General features: G+C 41.0%; 1 protein-coding gene across 4 annotated transcripts in view; it reads right to left on the bottom strand.

Annotated features, from left to right (window-relative positions):
- tapt1a (transmembrane anterior posterior transformation 1a) overlaps positions 1–15,519 on the bottom strand; it is a 20,676-nt gene extending 5,157 nt beyond the window's left edge. The window contains exons 1-10 of one of the 4 annotated variants that reach the window (XM_058397038.1): positions 15,323–15,519; positions 13,971–14,119; positions 10,055–10,173; positions 9,748–9,780; positions 6,117–6,279; positions 3,912–4,047; positions 3,683–3,780; positions 2,703–2,772; positions 819–899; positions 71–180 (exon numbers count right to left, since the gene is read on the bottom strand). In XM_058397038.1, the coding sequence (XP_058253021.1) occupies positions 71–180; positions 819–899; positions 2,703–2,772; positions 3,683–3,780; positions 3,912–4,047; positions 6,117–6,279; positions 9,748–9,780; positions 10,055–10,173; positions 13,971–14,119; positions 15,323–15,488 (1,125 nt within the window). In that variant the 5' untranslated portion in view covers positions 15,489–15,519. The remainder of the gene's footprint in view (positions 1–70; positions 181–818; positions 900–2,702; positions 2,773–3,682; positions 3,781–3,911; positions 4,048–6,116; positions 6,280–9,747; positions 9,781–10,054; positions 10,174–13,970; positions 14,120–15,322) is intronic. The other 3 variants (XM_058397040.1, XM_058397041.1, XM_058397042.1) reach the window with 3 other exon arrangements.
- Between the last annotated feature and the right edge of the window lie 100 nt (positions 15,520–15,619).

Below are 15,619 nucleotides of genomic sequence, written 5' to 3'. Positions count from 1 at the left end.
TACGAAATAAAGCATTGACTCTGAACAGGTGATGCCTGACGATACGTCTAAAGTTTGAAACTTTGCTTACGTCTGCGGTGATGTCGTTGAATTTGGTGATGAACGCGTGCTTCACGATGTCCACGGCCACCTCGGAGGCCACCACCATCAAGACGTCTGGAAGCAGCACCCACAGATGATCTGAAACACAAAATATCATCGATGGCAATGTGCTTCAAAATCCAAAATCCTGTAGAATTTCTATTCTTGAATGAAAATTTTACTTCACAGGACATGGTGGTATGATGGTGTTAAACTTTCTTAGATAGATAGATAGATAGATAGATAGATAGATAGATAGATAGATAGATAGATAGATAGATAGATAGATAGATAGATAGATAGATCACATTTATTTGTAGCATGAACTGGTTTGATACCAGACAATTTTTCCATGGGCAATGGTGGGTGGGTGTGGGGGGGACATGGTGGTAGATTTGTAGTGGGGGCAGCTCTCTAGTTTTTGGGTCATTTCAGCGTGGGTTAGCTAGCTGACCCGCAACGGAGTCAAATGCAGGAGTGAGGCGCTGGAGGAAGTGGCAATTTTTAAAAAATAAAATACATATAATTATATATATGTACCCTAAAATTATAATTATTATATATAATATATAAGTTTTTTTTATATGGCCCGGTACCAAATGATCCACGGCTTGGTACTGGTCCGCAGCCCGGTGGTTGAGGACCCCTGATATAAACTATTAAGCAGCTCATAGCTGGGTCTAGTTTTGACCCGGGTTTTGGAAGACTATGGTGTGAGGGTGGTAGAGAGTCCAGACCTGAGTTCCAGGAGAACTGCTCCATGTTCCTCAGACACACGATCAGCAGCAGGACGCAGTTAGTGAAGCGTTCCTTAATGTCTGTGGATCAGAGAGCAGCAACAAACCGTCGTCAGAAATCGCATTCTAGTGCTGACCGCTTCCATCCGAATAACGCTCATTTTTAATGATTTGACCGTAGTGATGCTTTGGTGAGTCTGATATTTAGGCTGATTTTACATTTCTCACGGTAACTATGTCACATCCACTGAGAAGTATGACAACAGCATAGAGGTGAGACACTACACTTAAACTTACACCCTGTACCTACAGGAAGTGATGTAATCATTTGTGTGAATATTGTGGTACAGTTCTAAACACTTTTTTTTTTAACAATGTATATAAAATGTTTGATATGTTTGCCCCATCTCTCTCACTCTCTCGCTTTCTTGCTCTCTCACGCTCTTTTTCTGTCTTTCTCACTCTCTCAATTACGCCCTTTTTCTCTCTCATTATCTTTCTTGCTCTCTCACTCTTTTTCCTCACTCTCTCTCGCATGCTCTTTTTCTCTCTCTTTCACTCTCTCACTCTTTCTTGTTCTCTCACTCTAATTCTCGCTCTCTCACTCTCTTTTTCTCACGCTCTTTCTTGCTCTCTCACTCTCTTTTTCTCATACTCCTTCTTGCTCCCTCACTCTCTCTAGCGCTCTCTCTCTCTTTCTCATAGTTTCTCACTCTCTCTTTCTTTCTCAGTCTCTTTCTCGTTCTCGCTCTCTTTCTCAGTCTCTCCCTTTCTCCCTCTCCTGCTCTCTTTCTCAGTCTCTCTCTCTTTCTAGCTCTTTCTCACTCTCTCATATGAGAGAGAGCGAGAGATAGGGCAAAAACATCAAATATCATCTCCAATCCATTTACTCAGGTATTTATTTATGGCTATTACAGGTCTCTAGGTAAACGTCAAAGGAAGGTGAAAAAATAAAAGTACATTCACACGCATTCATAAAAAATAAGAATATAAGCGCTCATTCAAATGTCTTTTTTTTTTTTAATCTGTGGATAAAAATATCATATAAATTCATACAGTATTTGTGAACAGTGCTGTGTTCATCCAGACAAAACTCACAAAGGCTTTCTGCTTATAACAAATGAAAAGAACAGAGATTTAGCTCACAGTTCTGAATGAGGCTCTCTAAGGTTTGTTAAAGGATAGCCGGGAAAATGGAGAAAAATACCCCGAGAGGACACGGAGTGAGGGGGAGAATGCGGCGGCGGAGAATAGGAGCTGATTGTTAGCACATCGCTTATTAAGCCACGGTGCTGAAAAGCATCAAACAGGCTGCTGGGAGCTGGACAGGAGGGTCATTCAGACCCATACACAACCTGTCAGCACTGCTGTGTGTGTTATCACGCCATGCCTGGGAGCTCCGATTAGCATATGAAAAGCGGAGGATCGCTGCTTTAAGGTGTCTGATATTAAACACACGAGAATAGACTCGAGTTAGTTTAGAAGGAAAGCTATTGAGCTTTTCACACTGTGTTTAACTCCGGGTTAACCTCGTTCTAAACCCTGCATTCAACACCAGGCTGAGGAACTTTTCACACTCATCGCGGTGCTAAAGGTGTACAGTGTAAAACAATACGATGGCTAGATGCTTAGCAACAAGACCGTTATTTATCCTATCATGGTTGGTGATGGCACAAATATGCAAATAAGAATATTAACAGAATGTACAGGGTGAAACGTCTGATCATTAACTGTTAACCCGGGGTAAAGTATGAGCAGTGTGAATCTTGATAACCCAGGATTCGGTTTACTCGTGATTTACAGTGACCCAGGGTTAACTAGCTCAAGTGTTTATTTGTTAAACCAGACAGAGAACATCCAGAACTGTGGACTTAACCCACTTACCGCTGTTAGACATCTGAAAGAGGTTATTTTTCTCAAACTTCTTAAAGACACTTCCTTTGATTTCCACAAACTGTGACAGGAGAGAGAAAATAAATCACTATAAGATGTAACGTGAAGGAAATCTTGCTGAGGAAAACTTTACTCAAGTAATCTGAGATTTTTCCCCCCTACTTATTCAACCTGCCCAGGCACAACAGATGAAAATGATGGATTTGGTCAAATCTGCGGAATCATAAATATTGATGTGTTCTGTCCGGGTTTAATACATAAATAAAATTTTCTGGTGTTGTAAAAGTCAGAGCAGAGTGATGTAACATACGCTGCATTTTCTCATATTAACTGTAATGGAGAGAGAATGTGTGATTGATGATGTAAAAACTGTTAAATACATACATATACACTGATCAAGCATAACGTTATCACCACCTGCCTAATATTGTGTTGGTCCCCCTTTTGCTGCCAAAACAGCCCTGGTCCGTCCTGAGATCCCTGAGGGTGTGCTGTGGTAACTGGCACCAAGATGTTAGCAGCAGATCCTCCATGGGCCCCACTTTACAACTTACAGGACTTAAAGGATACTTTTGATAGATACTGACCACTGCAGACCGGGAACACCTCCACAAGAGCTGCAGTTTTGGAGATGCTCTGATCCAGTCGTCTAGCCAACACAATTTGGCCCTTCGTCAAACTCGCTCAAATCCTTACACTTGCCCATTTTTCCTGCTTCTAACATCAACTTTGAGGACAAAATGTTCACTTGCTGCCTAATATATCCCACCCACTAACAGGTGCCATGATGAGGAGATCATCAGTCTTATTCACTTCACCTGGAAGTGGTCATAATGTTATGCCTGATCGGTGTATATATCAGATGATTGGCAGGATAACGAGTCACATGACAAGATCATAATATTCTATAGTTATTTTGTAGACTGTACAGTGGACTGGCCATCTTTGTGTGTGTGTGTGTGTATTCTCACGTTATTGGACATCATGATGGTGAGCAGAGACTTGTTGTGTGAGTTGAAGGCCACGTTTAACGTGGAGGCCTGGACCATGATGAGGATGGCGTGCAGGACTGTGCCACACTCACGCTCAGGAAAACTACTTCCAGCATCACATTAATAACAAAGTACACACAGTTTCTGACAGAACCTTCACACACCCTGCTGTAATCGCAACAAACACTGCTGCGCATGACAAGGATACAGACATAGAAGACGGCCATGATGAAATGTGGAATGACTCCGATGTGAGACCTCTTCCTGGATTTCGGCTCAGTGGCGGTCCAGTACAGAGCGTCCAGGATGTCCTGGCCAAAGGAGGAGAAGAGACGGTCCGCCACCTGAGGGAAAATATAGTTTCAGATACAAAATATGATCTTATCAGAAGAGACGTCTGGACATCAGAAAGAAATTTTTGGCAGACTTTCCACAATTTGTTGCATTTCTGCATGTTTCAGTGGTCAGGGCTTTACTACTACTCACTATCCATAACACCACTTGAGCAGATGGATGTGGATGAAATCCTCTTAATAATCGAGGTGGTGAGGGAGGAAAAAAAATACAATTTCATCATAGGAGCGGGCGATGTTTGTCCAGCTGGTAACAGAGGAAGTTCCAGGAACTGTTAGTACCTTCATGGGCATCTCATATTTTGGTGAAGTACTGTAATGTTTTTTCATCAAATTTTAGAGAGCATTTAGAGGCTTTAGTTAAGTTATCTTTGTCACACATACATTACTGTACAGTGAAATTCTTTCTTTACATATCCTATCCTTGGGGGTTGGGGTCAGAGTGCAGGGTCAGCTATGATGCAGCACCCCTGAAGCAAGGTGGGTTGGGGGCCTTGTGGCAACGGTGGCATCTTGGCAGTGCTGGGGCTTGAACCCTGATCTTCTGGCCAACAACCCAGAGCCTTAACCACTTGAGCTACCCACTGCCCCAAAGATTTAGTGGAAGATTACAGACAAATTATTTCCATTTAAGTAGCAATGAAGTGTTATAATCCCTCCAGAGGCACAAGCCAATAACTAAAAAACAGGTTAAAAGATATAAAGACACGCCCACCTCCACTGTAATTGGTCAGAAGAAACCAAAGAGAGATGGAAGTGTTGTTTGTCTGAAATAGTGAAGCTATTTTATAGTCATGAGTACTGAAGACAAACAATCCGTCACGTAGACGTACAAAGAAAAGGTCATTCGTTGGTCAGTTGGAGGCTCAGTGCAGTTTTGGAGCTTACTTGATAAACTACAGAAGCAGTGTTTGGGGAGAAATATTCAGAAAAATGTAATAAACCAGACTGTGCAGGACCATCTGACTGAACATTACTGATACTCTGCTGTGGTCCTGCTCCTGCTGCCTGAGAAAATGTTTCTTCACCGCGGGTCAGACATTAAGCACGCCTGTCCTCTTCTGTTAACGTTCATCATGTCACGCTCTCTGACTAGCGACTTGAGCTGACGCCTGAGCCAGCTATAATGCAGTTAATGCTCTCTCTACAGGCACGCTTACAGCCAGCTCCAAAAATAATGGCACCCTTGGTAAAGGGGAGTACTTGTATAATGCCTGATGAGACTGGAGAGCACAGAGCAGCAAGAATGATCCTCAATCATCAACAGAGAACCTCTGCAGATCTTTTTGTTTTAATCAGAAAGCTTGATTCGGAACTCACTGAACCATTTCAGTGTGGATCTGGATGCATTGCCCTGATGGAAGATCTACAGCCAAGAGGAACAACAACCGAGATGTAACCTCCTGGCAGAGGCAGCCAGATTTATATATTTAAAATGCTCTGATACTTCATGATGCCATATATGGAGCCGTCCAAAAATCACTGATCCTACACCATACACTGAGAGCAGTTTCACATTAAACAAGTTTGTTGCTGTAAAAGCTCGTTTTTAGTCCCAATTCAAGCACAGAACCCGTTTCTAGTCAGTGGATACAGCTCTCTTTAGGAAGATAAAAGTCTTCTTCTGAATAGTCTGTTAGTGGAGATGGCATTTAGACACTCGTTGACCTCGGGACTGCTTCGGTCTTCTCTAAATCTCCGGTTGTGATATTTGCGGAAGCTTTTTGCCCTTCTAACTGTTCAAGGTGTAACAAAATACACTTGGGCTCCTCCTACAGGGGGGTTCATTACACCTTTGTCTCATTTCACATGTGTTTATAAAAGTCATTGATCGCTTCAGAGATCCTAAACACACAAGAGAACTTATTTCAAATAAACGCGGTTTAAGGTTGGATGAAGTCAATTGATGAGCGTTTCTTTTCACATACGATCATAAAAATGCATTTTTATTATAGAGCGCTTAAGGGTGCCAATAATTCTGAATCCGACTGTGCATCAGGTGCAGGTGCTTTTATGGCTGTGTTACATCACTAGGCCTGGACACTTTAATCAGTGCCTACCTCCAGCATGTTGTAGATGATGTAGAGTTTGATGACGGACTGTCCTCGGATTAGATGGTACATCATGGCGTAATCTACGTAATGCATCATGGAGCAGCACAGCACCATGATCAGGCCCTTCAGCAGGTCACACACCTGGGCTGGCTGCAGGAGCCGTGAGCTGCTGAGAGAACACACACACACACACACACACACACACACACATTACATACACTGTGTAGACACAACAGTCATAGAGCATTCATTAGACTTTGACACATGCGTGTGTGTGTGGATAACACAATCCTCATGCACATGACGCTTCAGATGCCTCTTTAGTGAGCAGGCACACAGAGAAGGGTTCGAAAGAGATCAGTATCAGTAGCGTCTCTCGGCTCAGAGATCACTCCTCATGCTGAGTATAGAGAAAAGCAGAAGTTTTGCTGCTATTCTGAGAGCCGAGATTACACGGCTGAGGGAGTCAGCTGCCATGCGTGAGAAAAGGCCTTTCATTTTCAGCGCAGAGAAATAAAAAAAATCCCTGCCCTTCATCATTTACAACATGAATGTGAATTTCGTATTCACTTACAAAATATGTCTGATCAAATTTCAGATCAGATTGTGTAAATCCACCGTCCACTTTAATAGGAACACCCCTCATCTCAACGCGCTCTGCTCGGTCACATGTGTTGCGTGTTCTGAACATATCCCAAACCCACCTGACCCTGCATCAGCCAATCACATCGCTCCCCTGAGCGGTGACTGAATCCTCACTGCTCTACACAGTGAAGTACACTTTCTAATAGTTATATTTTAGCGCCAGTGACAGATAATGAAGGGTTATTAACATTAGCTAACCTCTCTGTGCTAAACCGTTCCAGATTAAACCTGCTTGTCTACGATGAAGGTTAAAGAGAGAGAGAGAGAGAGAGAGATGCTTTTCTGCTCAGCACGATTGTAACAACTGATTAGCTCCTCATATCTTCCCACATCAGCAATCCTGCAAGATGTTTGTTGTTCTGTATAAACTCTAGAGAAAATCAGCAATTTCTAAATGACTCAAACCAGCCCATGTGGCACGGACAACCATGACACAGAGGTCACAATTTTTCCTCATTCCATTCTTTAATAGAAACATTAACTGATGCGCTTGACCCGTATCTGCATGATGTCATGGATTGTGCTGCTGCCACATGATTGGCTGATTAACTGCATAAATGAGCACAATTTACCACAGTGAATAAATTGGTGTGCAAGTTGGGGTTATAACTTTCTGTATGCTAATATTATTATTATAATAATAAACTATTTTTTGAAATTTAGTGCTGCCTTCAATACGCTACTACACATATACTCCACTAGACAAAACACTGACACAAATAAACCAGTTCAAATGTTCACATCTGCTCGATTTTTTAATCCTATACATCATCAATATGATCCACGATGATCCTACTTTTATGTTTAGAGGGACTCGTACACGACAAAGGGCGCAAACAATCACTGATTTCACAGCAGAATTCATTAAGAGTGTGAGAGTGTGTGTGTGTGTTTTTGGGGGGGGGGGGCTTGTAAACTTTTGAACTTTTGTTATTATTTATTATTTATTTATAATAGATCTCATTGTTTTCATTTACTACTGCCATTCATTAAGCTACACAATATATGAACAGAAGACAATATAATAACAATTTACACCGATCACCCTGTTCGAAAGTTTACACCCCCCTCTTGTAACCACATTGTGTTTATCTCCAGATAATGGACAAACCCTACACAACCCCTAATGTACAGCGTGAAACAGAGTGTAATATACAAGCTACAGCGGCACTAATCTTCATCTTTACCGGAAAGAGCTCATTTCTAATGCTGTCAGAGTCGCACGAATCCTGCTGATGGCCTCAACATATAAGACCTTAATACCCTCGTTTATGCTAGAGTGTGTGCTTCCTGCATGTCCTCCATTTTGACCTTGTTTAAAGCTCTTGTTTTTGTTTTTACCAAGCTGTTGTCTCTTATAATATCTCTCCTCAATCTCTAAATGGTTTGCAGTCACAAACATCCGATCAACATGAAACCTAAAAAATCAGCTTTTCTGGAGCCTTTCCTGTAGAACCCTATGCTATAGCTGACTTTATTACAAGGCGCACTTTACACAATGATATAACATCAGTATAAGTGTGTTATGCAGCACACAATCTGCAAAAAAAATAATAAATAAATAAAATACAGATAAATAAAATAAATAGATAAAAAACCAAACACAAAATAAAAAAGCAGATAAATAAAATAATTAGATAAATAAAAAAAGAAACAAATAAAAAAAAAAACAAATAAATGAAATAAAAGAAATTAATAAAAATAAAATATTTTTATTTCACACAAGTATGGACAATAATGTGTGAGATTAATATATTACTGAATTTTCTTACTTAGTGTATATATATATATATAAGAAAGAAAATTCAAATTCAATATTAAATATATATATATATATATATATTTTAGAATACTTACTTTGTACAATAGATATAGTACTCATCAATGTATTAATTACTATTAAAGATCATATAAGATTAATTATACTAAAAATTAAGAAAAAAGTCATGGTGCATTAAGTAATTTTTATATGTGCTGCATAACCACCAAACAATTCTTTCTTTACTGCTGAGAACTATACACCAATCAGGCATAACATTACGACCACCTGCCTAATATTGTGGTGGTCCCCCTTTTGCTACCAAAACAGCCCTGACTCGTCGAGGCATGGACTCCACTAGACCCCTTAAGGTGTGCTGTGGAATCTGGCACCAAGATGTTAGCAGCAGATCCTTTAAGTCCTGTAAGTTGAGCAACCTGCAGGACTTAAAGAAGATAGATAGATACTGACCACTGCAGACCGGGAAGCTGCAGTTTTGGAGATGCTCTGATCCAGTGGTCTAGCCATCACAATTTGGCCCTTCGTCAAACTCGCTCAAATCCTTACGCTTGTCCATTTTTCCTGCTTCTAACACATCAACTTTGAGGACAAAATGATCACTTACTGCCTAATATATCCCACCCACTAACAGGTGCCATGATGAGGAGATCATCAGTGTTTCACCTGATATGGTCATAATGTTATGCCTGATCGGTGTATAACTATAATTATTTGGCTGCTCTGAATATCATCAGGTCACCCGTAACGACAAGATTGAGGGTCTTCTGAACATCACGTTCCTTCACATGTTGCTGTCGCTCACGTGCATGTGTGTAGTGTGTAAAGTGCATGCGGTTGTGACAGCGCGAAACATAAGATGCGTAGGGGAAATGAGTTCAGACTACACGTGGAAAAAACAAACAAAATAGCAACTAACGCTCAGAACTGTGACACAGAGGACCGAGCGTTCCTCTCCGAGATGTAGTTTCCTGTGGGTTTTGTGCAGGATGTTGCACCTCGTCTTCTGCACGAGGCAGAGTGCTTGTTTACAGCAAGATGCGAAAAGCACAACTACGACAGATATGTTTTTTTATTTAGAACGTAAAGAATTAAAGCTCGAGGAGGCAGCAAACTGATGTCTGAGTCAGAGCATGGTAAATAAATGAATAAATGAACAAATGAATGAATAGATAGATGGATGGATGAACTTATGGTTCGACTTAAGCAGCCTACCTGCTCCTTTGGCAGTACGGGCACACATGTGCCCTGAGAAAGAATACGGCGAGGAAAAAAAAAAAAAAAAGATGATAGATTAGAGCTCACAAGTACAAGGTTATAAATTAAAAATAAAATAATTTAGAAGATATTATGCTATAACATGCTTTAAAAGTCAAATATTATGAAGTGCAGTTGGTTAAAGAGTGTGCAAGTGTAATATTACAGACGTAATAGTAGAGCATGCCTGAGGAAGAAGTGAAGCCTCTGTGTGTGTGTGTGTGTGTGTGTGTGTGTGTGTGTGTGTGTGTGTGTGTGTGTATACCCGAGGCCACAGCAGGGGATGGTCAGCAGTCTCAGGAAGGCGAGCAGGGTTCGGAGGGGCAGTAAAGTGAACACGTAGAGGAAAGCGTCCAGGCACAGGAAGCAGCCGAACATCATGAGCTACACATGAGAGAAGAACAGAAATCTCACTGTGAGGAAGTTTTCCCTTAAATACACTCGGAGTCAAGACATAATTGTTCGTAAACATGCATGTAATCTGTCTATCTGTGCTTGTGAATAATTAGTTAGAGGAAACTATTAAGATTACACACTACATTGCCACAAGTTTTGGGACACCAGATCACTGAATTCAGGTGTTCCAATCACCATGGACACAGGTGTAAAATCAAAAAAAAAAAAATCAAGCACCTAGGCATAAACATTTATGAAAGAATGGTGATGGATGAGTCTGGGTTTGATGGTTGCCAGGAGAACGGTACTTGGTCTGACTGGATTGTGTCAAGTGTAAAGATGGGCTCGGCCCCTTAGTTCCAGTGAAAGGAACTCTTAATGCTTCAGCTTCATACCAAGACATTTTGGACAATTTTATGCTCCCAACTTTGTGGGAACAGTTTGGGGATGACCCCTTCCTGTTCCAACATGACCGCACACCAGTGAACAAAGCAAGGTCCATAAAGACATGGATGAGTGAGTTTGGTGTGGAGGAACTTCACAGAGTCCTGACCTCAACCTGATAGAACACCTTTGGGATGAATTAGAGTGGAGACTGTGAGCCAGACCTTCTCGTCCAACATCAGTGCCTGACCTCACAAATGCGCTTCTAGAGGAATGGTCACTCCTAAACCTTGTGGAAAGCCTTCCCAGAAGAGTTGAAGCTGCAAAGGGAAGACCAACTCCATATTAAACCCTACAGATTAAGAACGGAATGTCATTAAAGGTCATGTGCATGGACGTCCCAAAACTTTTGGCAATATAGTGTAGTCCCAATTCGTCCCTTACGAATGTATTCCCTCGCTTGCGTCTATATCCATGCGCTCCATTAACGACCAGCTCGCTACACTTTATCACAAGTTAACAAGCCGACTATTTTTTCCCCCAGTCAGCTCCCTTTTCCGTGGCACACTGGAGCTTTCAGTGGCTTTTAATACGTTTCTAACATCTCCACCCCTGCTACACACCTCACCTGTCAAATACACACTCTGCCATTCAGCCCGGGATTGACACAAGTCCTGTGTGTTTAGAAGCTGTGGATAGAAAAGGTGCGTTTTGTGCGAGTGAAAAGAAACAAGCTCCTCAGACGTGGACATGTTTTTAAAAAACAGGTCAGGAACGATTAGGATGATGTGAACGATGAGTGAGGTTAGAGCTGGCGCCATCTAGTGGTAACAAACGGTATCCCACTGGATTCAAATGTGTTGGGAATTATACATTTATGAATACTACAACGAATATGTGTTTTAGAGGCTGATATGGATTGTAGAAAAATTTACGACACCTAATATGCATGTGTCCTGTGATAAAGAGCTACAGACCCAGTGTTTACAAAGTGAACGTCCGAAAACCAAGGAGGTGCAAATAAGTCAAACGCTCTTTACTAACAAAAAGGTAGAAGGAGAATGTTTGGGTGTGCAGAGCGAGCTACCACAGCTTCAATCGCTCAGGACATTTTTGATCAATCATGTTAATTCTAAACGGACGTGATCTTTTAGGTGGTGGCTCAAATGGTTAAGGCTCTGGGTCGTTGACCAGAAGATTGGAGGTTCAAGCCCCAGCATCGTCAATTTGCCACTGTTGGGCCCTTGAGACACCCTCCAAGGGTCCAAGGATGGGATATGTGAAGAAAGAATCTCCCTGTGCTGTAATGTATATGTGACAAATAAAGACTATTTCTATTCTTTCTAGGTTTAAACCGATTTCTACATCCAGGGTACACACACACACACACACGAACGGACCATTTTAAACAAAAAACTCACACAAAGAGATAGAACTTTGCGTCATTCCACACGCAACAACAACGTCGGAGCGCTCTTCCTTCTCCACACTAGTAAACACTGTCTCTGTAGCTCCGCCTATGTCACGCGTGACGTGATTACGATTTTAAGAAAATGACCGATCCTTTGGCTAGATAAGAGCCTTCTCCCTCGGCTGGGATCGAGGTTTAGAGCTCTTTGAAGCTGCATTTAAAGTAAATTTCGGAAGGTCAAACTCACGGGCACCATTGAAGTCCACTATACGAAGAAAAATCCTGAAATGTTTTCCTCATAAAAACACCATTTCATTACCACTGAAGAAAGAAAGACATGAACATCTTGAATGACCGGGGGGGGGGGGTGAGGAAATTCTTTCTAAAGTTTTGTTCTGGAAGTGAACTTCTCCTTTAAAGAAAACACGGGAAATCTTGCTGTCTCGAACGAAGCGCTGACACTGGAGACTCCTTCCAGGAACATTAAACGAACGTGAACCTCACCATATCAAGGACTACACAGTGTTAAACAACACCACACTTTTTTTTTTTATTGCCCCCGTCTGTTTATTATTGAGCTTAGAGCCATCGTCTTGTATTCCTGTGAATGAGCCGTTACTATAGAAATGTATTAGAATAAACACACTGAGCTAAATCTGTGAAATGTATTAATCACAGCTGGACGTTCGGTCAAAGCTGCTGTTAGACGATACCTTCTGACCAATCAGATCTGGGAATTCTACAGCAGTGTGGTATGAGGTTGTTTATTTTGTTTAACAAACACAACAAACGGTTTATAAATTAATACATCAGATATTCACACACTTTATCTTATCTTTCGAACTTGACCTGTGCTCCCGATTACACGTTGCCGTGGACACACACACACTGAACAGTCATCAGGGTGTGTGTGTGTGTGTGAACTGTTTCTGTATGCTTCTTATTCACTTTTAGTTCACTATATTTAGCAGAGTTTACATTTCCAGCCCTTTGACACTCATTCAGACCGAATACCACATTTACAGCCATATACAGTCAGCCCCCAAAAGTATTGGCACCCCGGTCGGAAAGATATTTCCGGTTAAATAGCTTAATAAATTTAATAATAAAAATATTAGAGAAACTTTATCTTACTTTTAATTAAATTATAAGAAATTTAAATAATAATAAAAACCTTATAAAACAAGTTTTCAAAAGTACTGGAACATTGCTAAACATACAAAACATGAATTTGTTGTTTTTTGTTTTTAAAATTAAATAAATACATAATAAAAAGAAGAAGAAGTGCTACTGGTGCGATTCAACCCTCGCTTTATCTCTGCCTGAAGACAGCGATGCAGCAGAGCTTTAGTCTTTCCAGCTCTCTCCCCTCCTCATTTTCTATAGTTCAATAATTCAGTGCAAGTGTATACTATAGCAGCATTGCATGCTGGGACTTGGTCTCCACTACTTCACTCGTTGATGTCTCATTACTTGGACACTAAACGCTTCTAGAAAACGGTGAGTGAGAAAATCAGCTTGTTTTTGTTTTTAGGAGCTAACAGCAAATCCTGACTGTAGGTTTAAATCTTGTAGTCTCTACAGCTATAGCACCATCATATGACATCAGCACATCACAGACATTTAGTTTTTTTTTATTATTCCTACGTGTAAACTGTGTACTGACACGTTTACTTAATAAATTGCGTAATCCTGTGCTGAAAGGATTACATGTCCATCCAGCATCAGCGTCTTGTGCAATTTTATGTCATGTAGTTATAACACTTATTACACATCACACATCTGTCCAAAATCCTGTCCGTGTAACCTGAGCTTTCTGAGCGGTCAAGGACAGATCCATCCCTAGGAACTAATGTGTAGCATAGTGCTTTGTTACAGTGAGTGAAGGAGTGTGAGCTGACTCCAGGGTGTGTGTGAGAAAGAGAGAGAGAGAGAGAGACAGAGAGAGAAAGCAAATATATGACAATGTGCCTTTGTGTGCGAGTCCCACCTTCTCCAGCTCTTTAGGGATCCTCATGCATGTGTAGACTCTTTCTCTACGCTCTGTATACTTGGCCTCGTTGTGCTCCAGGAAGTAGCCTCTGGTCAATTCGGCACACATGAACCTCAGAAGAGACGGCTCATCTGCGTCCTCTTCGTCTGTGCAGAAAAAAGAAAACAGTCACAGCATTCTACACGCCGTATTCAATTCATGATTCTAAAATCTCAGACACCCGTTGAGGAAATGACTGAATTATAAACATACTCCACCCATGAACGTCCTCCTGGTTCATCGTCATTAGCGAAGAAATTCTGGGTTGACTTTCTTAATTAACGTCTAATTTCACACTGCTGATGCGGCGGCGCTTTAATTCCTTTCCCTTACCTCGTCATTTGGACGCTGTACTCAAAAGGATCGGCGTACAAAGCTTCAGATTTCTTTCTGACAACACAGTGATTACCTTTCTGACAGGAATGATAACAAAAAAACTCAGTACTACTAAACTAATCCGCAAGAGGATCACTAAACACATCGATAAAGATATTTTGATAGAGAAATATTATAACAGGTTTCAGGATGGAGTTTTGCTTCACCCAAGCTATGCTTCCATGTACAAAGTTATATAAAGATAACACGCTCTAAGGCGATTTTTAGATTATAAAATTGTTACTGAACTTCAGGGGTCAACATTTCAGGACTTCAGAAGGGTACATAAGGTATAATTGTGGAATAAGATTTTAGCTCATGGGAGATTAACAAGAATTAGCTTTCTAACTACATTTAACATCAGGAAAGACTGTCAAGACATCAGTTTCAAGCACACTCAGACATTTTACTGCTTTAAAGAAGTTATAACTCTGTAAACATGCTAAATATTTCTTTTAAAATATATTTTTCGTCTGTTTTTGTTATGTATTTGCGATCGGGGGGCGGGGTCTGTGAAATGACTGACAGGAGGATCATCCAATCATAATCAAGCATTCCGTGTAACAGTTTTTCAAACTGGTTTTCTCAGCCCAGTTACATTTTTTTTTTACCGAGATCATGGCTATTTATTTTGTTAATATTTTCTATATTTTTCTCCACATTATTCATACAAGAAATACGCATTAAAAAAATGACCATTGCACCTTTCATGTCATACACACTGTAGTGGTTGATATGACTCACTGATGTTTATGTTATTGATGTTTGATCGGTCACTGATGTGATATAGATGCTGTATTATACTGCAAATTACTCAAAAGTGCTTAAACACATGTTTAATGAAAATTAAAAAATATCCCCAAATTACAACACAGGTGAATCTGTCCCCACAGCACGGAAGGTGCGCGAGCTGTCAGACGGATGCTGAAGCTCACCTGAGTGCTCGCGCTGCTCCTCTTTCCCACACTGTCCATCGATACAGCCCAAGGTTTCCGCCATTTCTGTCTCAGGGACGCCTTTATCAGTCCCTGCAGCTTTTCTCCAAAACACTCGCTCCGAGCGGTTCTTCTCTGACAAACCTCTATAGAGAGAATCCGCCATTTTTTATTTCACGTTTTTTCTTCTCCTACCCGCATTCCGACCCTTTTCCGTCTAATTTCGCCGTGCACCCTGGCGAGGACTACGTTTTGACCAATCAGAGCTCAGAAGGCGGCGTGATGCTGACCAATCAT

Source organism: Hemibagrus wyckioides, linkage group LG08, assembly GCF_019097595.1.
Source record: "Hemibagrus wyckioides isolate EC202008001 linkage group LG08, SWU_Hwy_1.0, whole genome shotgun sequence".
In the NCBI taxonomy this organism is placed as follows: domain Eukaryota; kingdom Metazoa; phylum Chordata; class Actinopteri; order Siluriformes; family Bagridae; genus Hemibagrus; species Hemibagrus wyckioides.
The sequence above is the reverse complement of the archived record's forward strand: the minus strand, read 5'-3'. Positions and strand labels throughout refer to the sequence as shown.